This window comes from Penaeus vannamei, chromosome 43 (assembly GCF_042767895.1).
Source record: "Penaeus vannamei isolate JL-2024 chromosome 43, ASM4276789v1, whole genome shotgun sequence".
Taxonomy (NCBI): Eukaryota; Metazoa; Arthropoda; class Malacostraca; order Decapoda; family Penaeidae; genus Penaeus; species Penaeus vannamei.
Genome location: NC_091591.1, coordinates 20,334,551 through 20,349,295, shown reverse-complemented (window position 1 = coordinate 20,349,295; position 14,745 = coordinate 20,334,551). Strand labels below are relative to the sequence as shown.

Sequence of the window (14,745 nt, the reverse complement as noted above, 5' to 3'; positions counted from 1 at the left end):
TGCAGGAATGCGAAGAGAAGGTCAGATCCGCTTTGGAAGCAAGGGAGTCCAAAGCCAAGGAATGCAAAAGACTCATGAACATCCTTACGGACAAAGAGAATGCCATTGCTACCTTCTCCATACAGATCGACAGGCACAACGAGGAAGTGGCCAGCATCTCAGAGAAGTTGAAGTCATCTCAAGCGGAAATTGAGAAGAGACAATCAGAACTAGAAGAGCTGAGGCACAAGCACCAAGAGGAGACCAAGAGGTCGCAAGAGGCATTAGGAACTGTAACCAGCTTGGAGGGAGAGCTGTCTTCCCTTCATTCCCAAAAGCAGTCTATCCTGGCAGAGTTGGAGTCAGCCAGAGAAAGCATGAACAGAGCCATTAATGAGAAGAACATCACAATCCAAAACCTTGTAGGAGAAGTATCAGATTTTCAGAATCATGTTAAGGCCAAAGAAAAGGTTATTAATGATTATATAGATAGATTAGAGCAAATGGAATCACAGGTGAACATAAGAGATGAGAATATCGAGTCACTCCATTCGACTGTTATAAAAATGCAGGAAGATTTATCCAAGAAGAATGCAGAAGTAGAGAAATTGAAAAAGGAAGTTTCTAACTCACTCCAAGAGTTACAGTCCTCTAAAACAACTTCAGAATTTGAATTAGACTCTATGTCAGCCATGCTAAATGATGCAAAGAGTCAGTTGGAAGGTGCACAGATGGAATTATCTGTGAAAGACCGAGAGATCCAGAATAACCAAAAAGTAATTTCAAAATACGAACAGGAAATGTGTGAGAAAAATCTGATTTCTGACGAATTCCAGGCTAAAGTCAAGAGCCTGGAGGCAAACTTAACATCTCTTAATGCCTCTCTTTCAGAGAAGGAGATGGTAATTGTAAACCTTCAAATGGAACTTGAAGAAAAATCCATGTATGTGGAGAACCTGTCAGCCCAACAGCAGGGGTTAGAGCAAAGATTGCATCACCTACAGGAGGAGAATGCATCATTGATAGAAAGAAGCACAGCAACAGATGAGGAACTGAACAACCTGAGGGTGCAGATGCAACTGAAGGAGGAAAGTGTGTCAAATCTTGAGTCTGAAATGATCTCAAAAGTTGACCAGCAGAGCAGAGACTTTGATGAGTTAAGACAAACACTGACAGAGAAAGAACAATACATAACCACAGTGGAGGCAACACTAGAAAGCCTTAAAAATGACATTGCCACTAAGGCTTCCGAGCTGGAGAAGTGGGAGAGTGAAGCCTCTGAAAAGAATGAGAAAATCAACCTGTTGACTACACAGCTTGAGAGCGTTCAGTTGCAAAGTTCCGAGAAGGATGGCATTGTGAGTGATTTGCACACTCAGCTGAGCCAGTATCAGGAACATTTGAGTGCAGCACAGGATCAGTATACCCAGGTGAACACCCAGTTTGTGCATCTACAGGAACAGTTTTCAGTGAATGAAAAACAACTTTCAGAAACAAAAGAGCAGTTAACTGAAACTCAGAGTCACTTTGAGCATGTGCAGAATCAGCTGGCAGAGGCCCAGGAGCAGCTGGCTCAAGCGCAAAACCAGCTGCAGGAGACGCAAGTGAATTATGAGAAGGCCACCAGTCTAGCCTCCCAGTTTGAAGAGCAGCTTCGCACTAAAACAGAAAACATTGAAACCATGGAGAGACAGATGCATAGCCAACAGGATGTGACTAGTCAGGAATCAGAAGCATTGAGAGTAGAGTCAGAGCACCTTAGAGCAGAAGTTGACAGACTGAATTCAGAGCTAACCTCAGCAAGAGAACTCAACCTAAGCCTAGAGTCAGGAAGCTCAAATGCCCAGCAATGGATCACTCACCTGCAGCAGGAGGTGGAACACCTGAAATCAACCCATGACACAGCTCAACAACAGCTGTTAGCCACCAAGGAAGAGCTAAATTCAAGAGCTCTTGAGCTCGAACAGCAAAAGCAAAAGTTTGAAGAGGTTCTTGCCCAACAGCAGGAGTACATCCTAAAATCAGAGGACCTTCAGACTAAGCTTAATGAATCCGTCTCCCTTCAGCAGCAACAACAGCAGAAAGCTGAGTCTCTGCAGATTCAGCTCACACAGGCTGTGTCCCTACAACAGCAAAGTGAGAGTGAAGTAGCCGCTCTGTCTCTGACACAGCAGCAGCACATTTCAGACTTAGAAGCCAGTGTCTTGTCTGTCACACAAATGAGAGACCAGTTGCAAGAAGAAAGCAACCAGAAATCCATGCAGTTGCACAGTTCTCAAGAAAATTCATCACAGCTACATTCCGAGATGGAAAATCTTCGTTCACAAATTTCATTAAAAGATGAAGAAATTCAGAAGTTGCAAGCTGACAGGGACCAAATTTCTATGCAGTTAGAGAGCCAGGCAGGAAATGCTTCCCAGTATGATGCAAACACCCAGCATCTTTATGCTCAGCTTTCTCTGAAAGATGAAGAAATACAGAGAAATCTCATAGAGTATGAAAATGAAAAGAGCAAAGCAGAAAACCTCATTAAAGAACTGAACAATGCAAAAGCACAGTTGGAGCAGGAGCTTCAAGCTTTACAGTTCACCAGCTCTCAGCAGCCCCCTGCACCTTCAGCGACAGGATCAAACTCTGGCCAGAGAGACAAAGAGTTAGCTGCTGCTAATGACCAAATCCAGTTCCTAGAAGAGGAATGTGATGGGCTTCGCACAGATGTCAACACATTGAAGCAACAGCTTCAGGAAGCCCGACAGACGGTCACACAACTACAAACATCACTGGCGAACCAGACCTTCTCTGCACCAGAGCCCTCAACTGATTGGGAAGATTGGGGCGAGGTAGATCTTGGGGCCCCTGAGTCAGCCAAGGCTCCGACACAAGAGAACTCACTGGTTTTGAGTCTCCAGAGGTCCCTGGCTGACAAGGACGAGATGCTCACCATGATGCAAGACCAGCTCAAGGAAATGCTGCAGCAGATAAACACCATTACAGAAGAGAAGAAGATTTTGGATCAGCAGCTCAAAGCGGCAGAATCGAATGCCACCCAGCAGGCAAAACTCTGGGATAAAGAAAAGGAAGAGCATGAGACAGTGAAGACCAAACTGGATGAGCTACTGGGGCTTCAGAACTCCTTTGAGGAACAGAAGACAAAGGTAATGATGTTGGAAGAACAGCTGGCTAGAAAACAAGAGGAAATAGCACAGTTGCAACACCAGACAGCTGAACTGCCCATGCAGCGGGAGACTGTACAGGCTGTTTCCGAAAATGTCACACTGTCTTCGTCAGTTGAGGAACAGAGCTCCGTGGAAGGAACCCTCACTTCACAAATCCAATGGAATCAGGGAGAAAGTGGAGCTGATGCATTCTCCTCCATTCAGTGGCCAGAGTCCAGTGGAGGCCAGGGAACAGCTGATTGGTTTGCCAGCCAAGACGGTCAGCAATCTACAACTGTAGCCTCAACAGAAGCAGGAGCAGCAGTCACCCAGCCAGAAGCAGAAACAGGAGTCACCCAGCCCAGCCAGGGAGACGCTGCAGCTGTAAACGTTGAGGAGTTGCAGTTCAAGCTTTCATGGTACGAGGAGCAATGGAGCACCTGGACGGGGCATTACACCCAGTTGCAGGAGAGTTATCAGGAAGCTCAGCAGCAATTAGCTCAACTTACAGAGCAACTACAACAGTTGCAAAGCACACAGCAGCTTCCAGAAGCAGCAGCAGAAGTAGCACCAGTGGCAGCATCTGAGGAAAAACCCACATCAAAAGAGGAGAAAGAAAGGTTAAATGAGACCATCCTACAACAGCAAGAGCAGCAGATTTTGGATTTGCAGAGCCAGCTGTCAAGCTTGCAGACAGCTAATGAGGACCTCAAAAGAGCATCAGAAGGCATCCAAGAGCAAGCCTCCCTTGCAGAGGCAAAGGAGGAGGAACTAAATAGACAGAGACGAGACGCAGAGGCCGAGGTTGACCGTCTGAGAAGCTTCGAAACCCAGGTGTACGAGCTTCAGAGCCAGTTGCAAGCGATTCAGCATCAGGTAGGCTGTGCTTATTATCTCTCTCTCTCTCTCTCTCTTTTTCTCTCTTTCTTTCTCACTCTCTCTCTTTCTCTCTCCTTTCTTTCTCTTTCTTTCTTTCTCTTTCTTTCTTTCTTTCTTTCTCTTTCTTTCTTATTTTCTCTCTCTTTCTTTCTTTCTTTCTTTCTTTCTTTCTCTCTCTTTCTTTCTTTCTCTCACTTTCTTTCTTTCTCTCTCTCTCTCGCTGTCTCTCACTCTCTTTCTCTCTCGCTGTCTCTCTCTCTCTTTCTTTCTTTCTTTCTTTCTTTCTCTCTCTTTCTTTCTTTCTTTCTCTCTCTTTCTTTCTTTCTCTCTCTTTCTTTCTTTCTCTCACTTTCTTTCTTTCTCTCTCTCTTCCTTTCTCTCTCTCTTTCTTTTTCTCTCTCTCTCTTTCTTTCTCTCTCTCTCTCTCTCTTTCTTTCTCTCTCTTTCTTTCTTTCTCTCTTTCTCTCTGTCTCTCTCTTTCTTTCTTTCTTTCTCTCTTTCTTTCTTTCTTTCTCTCTTTCTTTCTTTCTCTCTTTCTTTCTTTCTTTCTTTCTTTCTTTCTTTCTTTCTTTCTTTCTTTCTTTCTTTCTTTCTTTCTTTCTCTCTCTCTCTCTCTCTCTCTCTCTCTCTCTCTCTCTCTCTCTCTCTCTCTCTCTCTCTCTCTCTCTCTCTCTCTCTCACTCTGTGTTTGTGTGTGTGTGTGTGTGTGTGTGTGTGTGTCCAAATCCTATATAGTTTATTTTGCCTTTATGGCTCTATTTCTTTCACTGTTGTTAAATCTGTTTTTAATGCCTTTTTCGGTATACTATCATGTAATTATTCTTTATATTACATTGTATTTCCTCACTCCATTTACAGTGCACAGCAATGCAGGGCAAGCTCGCTGAAGCAGAGACAGAGAGGACAAGGCTCATGGAGATCGAGGTCTTGTATGGAGAATTGCAGTCATGCATCCAGGAGTCAGAGACGAAGCGCGAGGGCTCCAAGTCTCGAGTGCAAGAGCTGGAACTAATGGTGCAGTCAGCAGAGTCGGAAATTGCCAGGTTAAGGAATGAGATCGAGAGTTTGAGCCAGGCAAGTGAGGCAGTGGAGACTGACAGAGAGAGACTCAAGACTGATGCTCAGGGGCTGGGAGCAGAAGTGACGTTGCTCGACGAGAAAATTGCTAGCTTGCACGATGAGGTTAAGTTATACAGGAACGAGAACGAGAGACTGAAAAATGAGGGAGAGCTCTACAAGGCTGAGGCAAAGAATTTGCAGAAGGAGGCCCATTGTTTCAAGGAGGAACTTACAAAGATGCAGAGTGAGGTAGATTTTTATAAGGGCAATGCAATGAGAATGGAAAGTGATAATAGAGAGATGAATGAGGAAATCACAAGAACTAGAATGAGTGTTGATAGAATAGAAAGGGAAAATGAGCAGTTAAGGAGTGAACTCGAGGTGATTGAAGGAGAGCATGGGAGACTGAGACAGGACTATGAAATCCTTGAGGGAGAGCATAATCGTGCAAGAGGGGAGAGTGACATGCTCTCGCAGGCTAACCAAATGCTGGAGGCAGAGAAGGAGAGTTTGGAGAACGAGGTGCAGAGAATAACTGCACAGAATATGACTAAGGATGCAGACAGTGAACACCTCCGGGACGAGATCCAGAGACTGACAGAGGTGAGCACCTCTGCCGAATCAGAGATCACTCGCCTCAGGTCTGAGATTGAGAGATTCAAATCCCTGGACTCCCAGTACAGTGAACTGGAGATGAAGTACTGTGACTTACAGGCACAGGTTGCTTCGATGGAAGGTCTGCCTGGCAGCAGAACTGAGACTGAAGCACATGCATTGGTTGTTGAGGAAGTGGATTGGGGCGCAGAAGGCAAGATTGAGCATGAGCACCTTTTGCAGTCATCATCTGCAGATCGCAAACTCCAAGAGGAGATAGATAACCTGAAACAGAAGTTAATAGCACTAGAGAAGGAAAAGAATGCCGTCTATGATGAGCTGCAGACAGCCAAGATGAAGAGCGGGAAGATGCTGCAGAAGTTGAAAGTAACACAAAGCAAGAATGAGTCTTTGACCAAGGAAGTGCAGAAGCTTAAGGCCAAAGCAGGTGGCTTTTCAGACCTTGACCAGGCTCTGGAGGAAGAGTGGAAGGCACAAGTATCAAAGGCTGAGTCTGAGAGAGACGAAATCAAGCAGAAGTTAGATGAGCTCGAAAAAGAAAAGGATAACCTTGCAACGCAGGTAGATGTCCTCACCGCAGCCCAGGAGCAGTACCTAGACCTCAAGGAAGAGCAAGATACAACAATAAAGCTCCTAAATGCAAGGAATCGAGAGCTTGAAGGTCAAGTCCAGTCCCTAGAGTGGAAGATCTCTGAGCTGGAAGAAATAATCGAGCAGACTCCATTAACACAACAGGAGCCAGCTGCTACCATATCAGAAACTCAGACTGCAAGGTCAGGAAGCCCAGGATCTCCTAAAGAACTAGAAGAATTAAGAGTACAAATCACTACACAGCAAGAAGAGCTCAACATTCTGAAGCCAGAGAACATAAGGTTGCAGGCAGCCGTAAATGAACTCGAGGAGAAGGTGGAAAACCTAAGCGCTGATAATGAAAACTTCCAGTCCATCATTGAAGGGCTGAAAGATTCCAAGTCAAAGGCAGAAAGCGAAGTTAATAAGTACAAAGAGTCCTTCATCGAACTTCACGACCAGCATGAGGCCACCAAGAAGGAGAAGGACCAAAGCAACGCACAGCTGAAGGAACTCCAGTACACGCACGACACGCTGAAGTCTGCCTACAACTCCATGTTTGCTGAGTACAATGAACTGCGGGATGTGTGCGACAGCCATAAGAGTGACGTGGGCATCCTGAAGGGGGAGAGGGATCGTCTAGCAGAAGAAGTGGACAGCCTCAAGAAGCAGTTGCAAGCTCTGCAGGAGGAAGAGGAGGAGGAGATCATACGTGCCTTACAAGATGAGTGCTTCAGCCTTAGAGAGCAGAATAACCTGCAACATGAGGAGGTAAGGATTGCTGCAATAAAGATATGAGAGATAGAGTGTTTGTTCTTTCTTTTGTTTTTCTTTCTTCTCTGAGGTGAGTTCCAATGTCTACAGCAGGAAATTGACTTGTATTATGTGTATTTTATTATGAGGAGTAAGCTTTGGAAAGAAAATTTTCTTGTTCACCTTTACTCTTGATCCTTTGTAGATAAATTAAGCTTTAGCACAGTAATTATTCTATGGTGATAGCTTTGACATATAGAAAATTCATCCTGTATTAACATGACAATCTTCCCTCTCACCCATCCCCAGAACACAGCCCTGGAAGTGAAAGCAGAGGAGGCGCGGGAGAAGGCCAAGCGGTTTGAGAACGCCATGGAGCAGAACATGGAGATGCAAAACCTTCTGCGTGATGAGCTCATGAAGAAGTCGGAGGAAATCAGCTACCTGAAGACGACCCTGGAAGCTGAGGACCGCAAGATGGCCTACATGAAGGCAGAGATGTCAGCTATCAAGACCAAGCTGATGCAGCAGGACCAGGCTGAGCGCAGCAGCACCCAGGCCACAGAGAAGCTGGAGGCTGAGGTGCAGCAGCTGCAAGAACAGAACCAGCAGCTCAGGAGCCAGGTTGGTGCCAGTGTGTTTGTGTTTCAGTGAAAGCCTACTGTCTTCTACTCGTCTTTTCTTCACTAATATCTTTGTTTTGAATTACCTAGCCCTTCCTTGTTTATATTATGTTTTATTTTATTTTTTTTCTATGACATGTTAGGGATCTCTTTCTCTAATCCTTTCACCTTCCTATGGCCATGTTTATTCTTATTCTTTTCCTTATTGATGTAGACATACATTGTGGACTTCGTATTGTTAATACTGATTCTTTACTCTCCAAGGTGGAGGCAGCAGAGACTTCCCTGGCCAAGCTGGCAGGAAAGACAAAAGGAGAGGAGGAAGAAAACGATTCTGTGTTCGCTCCTCCATCCTCGTCCAATGCTGAGCTGGAGGCAGCTTTAGCTTCGCTACACCTGCGTGACCTCAGGTGCCAGCAGCTGTCCTTAGAAATCACAAAAGTATGTAGGGAGATTAGGTGCTGTTGTTGATGTTTTTATCATTATAGTTATTGTTAATGAATTTGTTTTATTTGTTGTAGTGAAGGCATTATCAGTTAAGATTTTAATTTTATGATAATTATGAAATCAAATGAGAGATTACTTACATATGATGTAAGTGTTAGAAAGAGTACTCATTAAAAGTTTTTGGAAATATTTCCATTTGCATTTTTTGTCACTTGCCCATACACAAGGAAACGCATTTTTAACATGTTTCTTTCTCTTTTGTCTCACTTCTCTCATTTTCTCATACTTTTTCTGTTTTGTTTTTTCCCCCATTTAATTTCCTGATCTCTGACCCTGACTCTCCCCTCCTATCAACTAGCTATTGGAAGAGAGAGATGCGCTGCAGCTAAAACTGAGTGCATCGCTGAGACAGACGCAGGAACTTCGTCGAGAGCTGAGCTTGAGCCACCAGCTGCCAGCGCCTGTCTCTGCCGAGCCCTCCTTAGACGAGAAGTGCGATTTCTTTTTTCTTTTTTAGTTGTTTAAAGTGGAATATTGTTGATATTGTATGAAGTTGATTTTTCTTGGGTTGGCTAATTTCCATTGTGTTATTACTTTGTTTGATTGCTAAAAAACAGTTGTAAACTGTATAAATTTTTATTTAGTGTACAGTACACACATTTGTGTGTGTGGGGGGGGGGGGGAATCTTTGATATAATTATAAACGTCACTAGGAATTTTCAACACTATTATATATTCATATTGTGTCATTATTAAAGTGTTTCTCATGATCTACTATACCTTCAAGCAAAGCACTTTGCTTCCCATGCCTCTCAAGAAAGCGCTATGAACCTTCATATGCAATTGCCTAAACCCCATTCCTCTCTCCTCCAGGCTGGCTGAGCTTCGTGAGTTGAACGACTCGCTGGAACAGAAGGCCCTCAAGGCTCTCCAAGGCGCAGCATCTCCTGTGGCGTCAGGCAGGAGAACAACCCTGGGTAGTTTCCCCCCCTCGCCACCCACCTTCGCCCCCCACACCGCCCCTCCCACCCCCACAGCCACCAGACATGCCGATTACACTCTCAGTAAGGACAGGATTCATGTTTTTTGTTGCTTTTACATATTTACTATATGTTATGATCCTTATAGTATGGTGTAAATATTGTTACTGAGGTAAATTATTGTTTTACTTATATGGAAAGTTAATAAGAAAATTAGTCTTGATTAGGAATGGTATCGTTTTTATTGTCATTGTCATCCGCTTGATCATCATTATTTTCATTGTTATTTTCATCATCTATTATCACAATGATAATTGTTATTGTTTTTGTTTTTTGTTACTGTTGTTTGTAGTAGTAGTAGTAGTTTTTTAGTACGGTTATATATTGCTCTCAATGTAGTTATTATGTATTATTTCCTTACTGGGAACTTCCAAAACAAATAATTTGCATGGAGAGATGTCCGCTGTTTTGATCACTGATTAGTGCGACTGCAATGATGGATTTAGTTTTTTTCCTCATCTTTTTTAGCTTTTCTCACCATCTTCCTAGATTTATCTCATTTATGTCCTATGCTCTTCTGATCATTGCCTAGTATGGCTGCATTGATGGAAATCTCCCCGCAGCCTCTTATTGCATCTCGTCTGCAAAGGCTTTATCTCTCTTATGGTCGTAGTTGCTTGTAGGTCCATGGCATTTCTGTTGCAGGCAATGAAATAATTGTGAATTGGTATAACATTAGTATTTTAGTGTTCTTGCTGCTTCAGCCTTCCTTGCTTGTTTTAGGTTTGGATATCTAATATTCAGTGAGAGATAGACTAGAATGAAGACTTTTTTTAACCCAACATAACATACATAGGTGGAAAAAAATGGTACATTATCCTTTACAGTTGTAAAAATTAGCCCTTCTGTTCATTCTAGGTCTAGATGTTTTGCTTTTATCTTTCTTGCTTTCTTTTTCTTTTCTTCCTTTTTTTTATTCTTTTTCTTTCCCATTAGGATAACCCAACTCAGCTAAGTCTAACCAGTACCAATCCTATCGCAAATTGCCATAAGTGAGATTCAGTTTGGAATTACTGACTGAAGTATCCTCTCTAATGTTAGTGTAATAGATAGTGACATATACCGTATTATAGCTTGAAGTAATAACTATTGACCTGTAGGCCTAATCATATGATTTGAGAAAAGGAATTGAATTCAATGTATATTATAGACAGCATGCATGTATGTGATATGACTGTAATGAACCAACATCTTGAAATTATTATATTTATGGTAGACAGTAAGTCAGAACTAGAATTATAAGTTCTAAGAAGGAATGATCATAGATTGTATTGATTGTATTGTATAGCAGGTCCATGGACCTTTATGAATAGCGTTTTGTGCTTGTGCTTTTGCATGTATTAATGTTACTCCCTGTGTTTATCATTCCAGCATGTAGATGTTAGGGTAAGCTTATTGCTAGGTTTTTATTTATTGGATCATAGAATGACTTAGTTGGATTAAATCTTTTATGTGCACTTGCAGATGGGCAAATAGATTTGTGCACGTAAACTGATTGATAGGTACATATGTGTAACTTAATACCTTGTACCTGAATGTATTTATGTATGTTGATTTGTGGAAAATGATATTTGCCATTTATGATAAATGTAGTCACAATCACACATATTGATAGATAGATAGACATATAGGTATTGAGATATCAGTATATCAGAATTGATAGATGCATAAGTACCATATGTTCTTCTAATTTGCTTATGTTCAATATAGCTTGCCTGCTTGAATTTTAGGCCTGAATTCAGATTATTAGTTTATCACAAGCGCACTTTACATATTTGGACACTTTTAGCCTACCACTTTTGCCTGTTGGGGAAGATCAAGGAACACGAGCATTTTGTATACTCTGTGAATACACGTTGACACTCTCATTATATCCGTTATAGATGTTCGCCATTCTTCTACAGCTCGAGAGACACAGGGAACATCATCCACCCTAATGGACTGGATATTAGGGAAAAGGTGAGTCTTCATGTTACTCTTGGACTAGGTTTTACTTGTGTGTGTCTGCATAAGTGTGTGAGCACCATATTTGCGTGAGTGTAATGTGGTACCTCTGTGTTTGTGTTTGTTTTCATTTTCTTTTCTTTTCTTTTTTCTTTTCTCTTTTCCTTTCTTTTCTTTTCATGTTTTTCTGCATGTGTGTGTGATTGAAATTTAATGCCCCAGTGTTTGTGTCCTGTTTGCCTTCATATTCTAACTGTTGTTAGAATATGAAGTTTTGTTTAAGTAAAGGAAATTAATTAGAAAATATATGTATGGAGCCTTTATGCTGAAGTTGCCCAAATTGTATTTTTAGCCTCCTCTCTTATTGCAAAAAAATCATGAAAAAAATATCTAGGCAACATTACCTGCATCCGTCCATATTACTTTTTTTTTTTAACTCCAGTCCAGTACTAAACCAACATTACCACACGCTAGATCATACCTGGAGTGCTAGAGGCTCGAATTCTTGTCCAGGAGGGTAGTTAGTCATCTGTATCAGTTTGTTACAGCACATTTATTAATTTAAAGCATTCCGTTGTCTATGTTTATGTTACTGCATTATTCCATCCTCTTGGTCACTTATTCAAGTTCAACTCAGATTAGTGCGCTTGTCCAAGTACCACCAGGTGCCAGTTACCACAGGTCCGTTATGAGGGAATTGCAATTTATCTCAAAGATTCGGAGATCTTGATACGTTTATTGTCTCCCCCATTCATTTTTTTCCCTCTTTCCATTATCCTTATGTCACTGAATTTTGTTGTTGTTGTTATGCTGGAAGAGTTATATTGCTGATTTTTCTCTCTCTCTCTCTCTCTCTCTCTCTCTCTCTCTCTCTCTCTCTCTCTCTCTCTCTCTCTCTCTCTCTCTCTCTCTCTCTCTCTCTCTCTCTCTCTCTTTTCCTTAGGTAGTGTTAAGAATTCAAGTATTTTTATTGAAATTTGGGTTTTAGTAAGCATATCCGTTTCTTTGCAATATGTATAAGCATGTTGTGTTATCACGTAACTGACATGTGTTGAAAATTATTTAAGCATGCATATCCAACTTCTTTAATATTTCTGTGGGAAAAGTGTGGTATTTATGTTATTTGCATTGAACTTTTTTTTTTTTCTTCTTTTTTTCTTTCCTTTCATTTCCTTTTCTTTCTTTCTTTCTTTCTTTCTTTTTCTTTTTTCTTTTCTTTTTTTCTTTTCTTTTCTTTTACATCATGATATTTTCTCATAATTGTTCACTTTTCCTTATTCCCATCCTTTACTTAGTTTTTGTAAAGAGCCTCGTCTTTTTTTCTTTTCCCCATTGCAGTACTGATAAGTAATATCTTGTTTTTTATTTCCTTAACTCCAGCACACCAAGAGTACTACACGTGTGAAAAGGGACACAGAGGCATCATCATCTTCGGACATTATCATGTGAGTTTCCCGTTACCTCCCGTAATTTATCTCGCCTTACTCTTCTCTCTCTCTCTCTCTCACCCTCCCATTTTCCCTTGTCCCCTCTTTTTTTTTCTTTTTTTTTTTCTTTTTTTTTTTTTTTTTCTTTTTTTGTTTCTTTCTTCTCCCTTCCCCCCCCCACTATTCTTTCTCTTTCTATCCCTTTCCTTACCTCCTTCCTTCTTTCCTTTCTTTCTTTCTTTCTTTCTTTATTCTTCCCCACCTGCCTTCCTTCCTTTTTTCTCTTCCCTTCCTTTGTTTTGTTCATCCATTTTTCTCTCTTATCTCTCTCCCATCTTTACATACTGTATGTACATTCATAATCATTATCATCTGATAGCATTTGAAATCAGTTTAGAATGACCCATTAAGAAATATAAAGATATGTTCTGAACTATAAGTAACATTTACTTCTCTCAAACACAGGTTATGAAACTTTTCCCTGAAGAAAAGGCATATTTAATCCTAATTGCATTTTGCTCTCTCAATCTTCGAGCAGGATCATCTGGAGGCACAAATTCTTCCATTTTAAAGGGAGGGCTCGCAAGTGTGAGGAGGAGACGTGCGCATTGCAGATCGTCAGCTCGTGGCAAATCTTGTCAGTCGCTCAGATCAAGTCACTGACATTTTGGAAAGTTTTCTTCCTTCCCAAAAGTGCTATGTGATGACCCTTCAATCATTCCCTGCTGCCAACTTATGATAAATCCTGGATTTTCATTTGGCTTTTTTCTCTCTTTTTCTTTCTCCTCCTTCCTCTTTATCTCCTCATCTCTTTTTACTATTTCATTTTTTTTTATTCTTTTTTTTTTTTTACAATATTTATTGTAGTGTTCTTAAGCTTTTGAGGTCATTGCATTTTACATAATAATCTATGTATTACATTGTTATTTTCTGATGTTTCTCTTTATAAGAAAAGAACTTTGAATAAATTTATATCCTTTAAATATGATCAGTTAAAATTATTAATAGAAACAAAACTGGATATATAAAGAAAAAGAAGAAAAACACACACAAGCCTAAATGTATGTACCATCATATCCAGCTTCTGAGGTGCTTAAGACTTTGTTAGTACAGACCAATCAGTGCGTTTTTTTCCCATCTGAATTCCGTAACTGAATAAAGTTGATTGAAAAAGTTTTCTCCATTTATCAACGGAAAATGTTTGTGGACTCGGAGAAAATTTGAATGAATATATTTCCATAAAATCTTTCCTTTAGAAGGATCCATGCATAAAAACAAAAAAAAAATAAAACATAAAAAATAATACATAATGTAAAAACAATAAATACACTAATATGCAAAGAGTGAAAAGTCAGGTTTAGGGTCATCTATTCATAATTTCCATCCACTTTTTTATATTATTATTTCTTTTTCTAGGTCACGGTGTGTAAGTGTTCCACAGAAATAGTGACAAATCGTTTCAGTTGAATTATTATTTTTCCATATCTTTCTCTTTATCTCATTCTCTCTCTCTCTCTCTCCATTTCTGTACTATCTTAAAATGCTTCAAAATTTCATTTTTATTATTATTATTATTGTTTAATTCTTTACAGAAACGATATATGACACTGTCCTGTCATTAGATGCTTAAGCTTGGACCTGCATTTAGACCTGCATTAGAGTTTAGAAACATTTTGAACACTTACATCCCAGCAAAGGTTATGAGTGCGATAATGGAAATCTGTTAAACAGGTTGACAAGACGCGAGTGAATGCCCAGTGAAGGGACGTGCTTGTTTATATTGAATAGTGTACAGTATGTGGAAAACTAAAGATATTTGTATTGTGAGATATTTAATAAATACAAGATTATATATTTGAAGAAAAGATTTAGCCTTTTTTTGGGCTTTGATGTTATTTATAATCCTTGTCTGTTTTCTTTTTCACAACACCCATCCCCCTTCAACCCCTCCCAATATTTGTTTTTGTCTGGTATTTTGTTTCCTTGTCTCTTTTTTTTTTCTTCTTTTTCTTTCTTTTAAATGGATTATTGTTATCATTGTTATCGATTCAGAGATGTTAATAAATTTTTTATAAATTTTGGCGGCTTTGTGAAAGAAACTTAGAGAGAACATCAGAATCCAATAGGTTACAAAAGGCCACAGAAAGGAGCAGGAGAAATAATCAAAGAAAAGAAGAAAAAAAAAAGGTGAAATATATATATATATATCCAAGTGGGAAGCGGAGGTATGTGATGAATCTTAACACTAACGTTG

General features: G+C 40.3%; 1 protein-coding gene across 5 annotated transcripts in view; it reads left to right on the top strand.

Annotated features, from left to right (window-relative positions):
* The window catches only part of LOC113807321 (golgin subfamily B member 1), a 26,474-nt gene extending 12,131 nt beyond the window's left edge, over nucleotides 1-14,343 (top strand). The window contains exons 4-12 of one of the 5 annotated variants that reach the window (XM_070118988.1): nucleotides 1-4,010; nucleotides 4,872-7,028; nucleotides 7,320-7,634; nucleotides 7,898-8,074; nucleotides 8,439-8,572; nucleotides 8,954-9,057; nucleotides 11,004-11,079; nucleotides 12,445-12,509; nucleotides 13,030-14,343. The exon at nucleotides 1-4,010 is cut by the window's left edge and continues 1,522 nt beyond it. In XM_070118988.1, coding sequence (XP_069975089.1) covers nucleotides 1-4,010; nucleotides 4,872-7,028; nucleotides 7,320-7,634; nucleotides 7,898-8,074; nucleotides 8,439-8,572; nucleotides 8,954-9,057; nucleotides 11,004-11,079; nucleotides 12,445-12,469 — 6,998 coding nt within the window. In that variant the 3' untranslated portion in view covers nucleotides 12,470-12,509; nucleotides 13,030-14,343. Of the gene's footprint in view, nucleotides 4,011-4,871; nucleotides 7,029-7,319; nucleotides 7,635-7,897; nucleotides 8,075-8,438; nucleotides 8,573-8,953; nucleotides 9,145-11,003; nucleotides 11,080-12,444; nucleotides 12,510-13,029 lie in introns of all 5 variants that reach the window. The other 4 variants (XM_070118986.1, XM_070118984.1, XM_070118983.1 and 1 more) reach the window with 4 other exon arrangements.
* The last annotated feature ends 402 nt before the right edge of the window (nucleotides 14,344-14,745 follow it).